General features: G+C 53.0%; 1 protein-coding gene across 1 annotated transcript; it reads left to right on the forward strand.

Annotated features, from left to right (window-relative positions):
• The first annotated feature begins 259 nt into the window (after positions 1-259).
• On the forward strand, positions 260-1,219 carry LOC138368873 (uncharacterized). The gene has a single exon (XM_069331587.1). It carries the CDS (start codon positions 260-262, stop codon positions 1,217-1,219), a length of 960 nt encoding a protein of 319 aa, XP_069187688.1.
• The last annotated feature ends 2,151 nt before the right edge of the window (positions 1,220-3,370 follow it).

A 3,370-nucleotide genomic window follows, 5' to 3' on the forward strand; every position in this document is an offset into this window, starting at 1 on the left:
CAATCGACTTGAGAATAGTCCAGGACGGACCGAAACGTCGTCGTCCCTTCACTTTCTAACGTGTGGTTTGGTCAACTGTTTGTAGCGTTCACTTAGTTTTCAACACGTCAGAAAATCTTTCCATATCTTCGAAGATTTGAAATAAATGGAGACATAAGATGGTGCCTTTATTGGTGGTTTAATTAAGACGTAATAAAGGACACAGGGGCAGCTCCCTGGAGAGTGAAGTAGCTATCCTTCTTCTCGTGAACCTTGCAACATGTGTTGGCCCGAAGCCCGCTTGGTCTTTACCCGCACGCCAGACCGTCTGCTCCAGCGCCCAGCAGCAGACGCACGCCAGACCGTCTGCTCCAGCTCCGGACCCCAGCAGCAGACGCACGCCCCACCGTCTGCTCCAGCTCCGGACCCCAGCAGCAGACGCACGCCAGACCGTCTGCTCCAGCTCCGGACCCCAGCAGCAGACGCACGCCCCACCGTCTGCTCCAGCGCCCAGCAGCAGACGCACGCCAGACCGTCTGCTCCAGCGCCGGACCCCAGCAGCAGACGCACGCCAGACCGTCTGCTCCAGCTCCGGACCCCAGCAGCAGACGCACGCCCCACCGTCTGCTCCAGCGCCCAGCAGCAGACGCACGCCAGACCGTCTGTTCCAGCGCCGGACCCCAGCAGCAGACGCACGCCAGACCGTCTGCTCCAGCGCCCAGCAGCAGACGCACGCCAGACCGTCTGCTCCAGCGCCCAGCAGCAGACGCACGCCAGACCGTCTGCTCCAGCGCCCAGCAGCAGACGCACGCCAGACCGTCTGCTCCAGCGCCCAGCAGCAGACGCACGCCAGACCGTCTGCTCCAGCGCCCAGCAGCAGACGCACGCCAGACCGTCTGCTCCAGCGCCCAGCAGCAGACGCACGCCAGACCGTCTGCTCCAGCGCCCAGCAGCAGACGCACGCCAGACCGTCTGCTCCAGCGCCCAGCAGCAGACGCACGCCAGACCGTCTGCTCCAGCGCCCAGCAGCAGACGCACGCCAGACCGTCTGCTCCAGCGCCCAGCAGCAGACGCACGCCAGACCGTCTGCTCCAGCGCCGGACCCCAGCAGCAAACGCACGCCAGACCGTCTGCTCCAGCGCCGGACCCCAGCAGCAAACGCACGCCAGACCGTCTGCTCCAGCGCCGGACCCCAGCAGCAGACGCACGCCAGACCGTCTGCTCCAGCGCCCAGCAGTAGACGCACGCCAGACCGTCTGCTCCAGCGCCGGACCCCAGCAGCAGACGCACGCCAGACCTTCTGCTCCAGCGCCCAGCAGCAGACGCACGCCAGACCGTCTGCTGCAGCAGGCGCTGGACCCCTAGAACGGTTTTAACAAAGAAGTGCAAACAGCCGCTTTCGCAGACTCTCCGGATCCTTTGAGCAGCAGTGTGCGCCCCGGCATCATTCCACAAAGCCAACACAGGTTCGTATCCCGACTCGACAAAGAGGAGCCAAGCAATCTCCAAAACCCGTGGTCAAAGGCCCTAACATCACTCACAAACGCTTCCCAAATATTTGTAAGCTGGATACAAGAAGGAAGATTGATTTTATTGAACCTGTTATCTTAACCACTGACGACACACATCTTACACAAACAATGGCAACTCATTTACATCTTAAACAACCAATTACAACACAGATCGTACTCAACCAAATTATAGAGAGTTATAACACTGATCTTACACAACAACAACATGATGGATCAACACATTCCTGCCTTGTATCTATTCCAATGTTTTAATATCTACACACACACACACACACACACACACACACACACACACACACACACACACACACACACACACACACACACACCCACACCCACACCCACACCCACACACCCACACCCGCGCGCGTACATGCAGAGACAAGCACGCGCACTATGGGAGCCGGTGGCCGAGCGGACAGCATGCTGGTCACGTGATCCTGTGGTCCTGGGTTTGATCCCGGGTGCCGGCGAGAAACGATGGGCCGAGTTTCTTTCAACCTATGCCCCTGTTACCTAGCAGTAAATAGGTACCTGGGAGTTAGTCAGCTGTCACGGGCTGCTTCCTGGGGTGTGTGTGTGGTGTGGAGAGAGAAAAAAATAGTAACAGTTGAGAGGTGGGCTGAAAGAGGAAAGTTCAATCCCCGCAAGCACAACTAGGTGAATACCCACCCACACACACACACACACACACACACACACACACACACACACACACACACACACACACACACACACACACACGTACATGCAGATGCACACAGACACAAGCACACGCACACACATGAACACACACACGGACGTATGTGCGTGCGGATGCGTCACTTCCAAGTTCTGAACTGCTTTTAACTAAATGGCTGGTGAAATACTAAAGAAACTGTTCATGACTCGAGAGACCAAAATTGGAATATACAGCAGTTGTATGGTGCCCATATCTCAAGAAGCCCATCAATAAAGAGAAGATGGTGCCCATATCTCAAGAAGCCCATCAATAAAGAGGAGAAGATGGTGCCCATATCTCAAGAAGCACATCAATAAAGAGGAGAAGATGGTGCCCATATCTCAAGAAGCACATCAATAAAGAGGAGAAGATGGTGCCCATATCTCAAGAAGCCCATCAATAAAGAGGAGAAGGTGCCAAAGCATGCTACCAAATGGCTTCCAGAACTGAAAAACAAGAGTTACAATGAGAGACTATCTTGAGGTTATCTTGAGATGATTTCGGGGCTTTAGTGTCCCCGCGGCCCGGTCCTCGACCAGGCCTCCACCCCCAGGAAGCAGCCCGTGACAACTGACTAACACCCAGGTACCTATTTTACTGTTATTTTACTGACTAGAGACGTTAAATATCCCAAAGCTAGAAAATAGGAGATAAACAGATGATATGATCATTAGTTACTCCATCTATCATTCTATTATGCAGGAAGAACCACACGTCTATGGATTGGATCAACCCGTCCTCTTAAAAATAACGTCACTTTTGGCTGGTATGCGCGCTATGGCCAAATTTGGACGTAATTTGAAATGAAATCGACTCACAAAAGCGACGTACGGTTCCGTTTTCTGTTTGAGTCGTCCGGCCGACTCTGTAAGGTTAGAATAGATGACTTTCAATTCACGTTTTTTAATAACGTTTTGAAACTTTATGAGAATTTCCTGCCCACCTAACCTATCAGAGGACCCTTAACTTACTGTTGTTGAAAAAAAATTCCCAAATTTATTTTCATTTTTTTTTTCATTTTCAAATTATGTCCAAATTCGGCCATACGGGTAAGCGGCTAAAATCGACGTTATTTTTAAGAGGACAGGTTGCTCCAATAAGGTAAGCAGACTTCTAGATGTTATCACTGCTAGGCTTA

Source organism: Procambarus clarkii, chromosome 26, assembly GCF_040958095.1.
Source record: "Procambarus clarkii isolate CNS0578487 chromosome 26, FALCON_Pclarkii_2.0, whole genome shotgun sequence".
NCBI lineage: Eukaryota > Metazoa > Arthropoda > Malacostraca > Decapoda > Cambaridae > Procambarus > Procambarus clarkii.

Excerpts from the sequence above, each read along its gene's own strand:
- LOC138368873 (XM_069331587.1), top strand. The coding sequence starts at position 260 with ATGTGTTGGCCCGAAGCCCGCTTGGTCTTTACCCGCACGCCAGACCGT.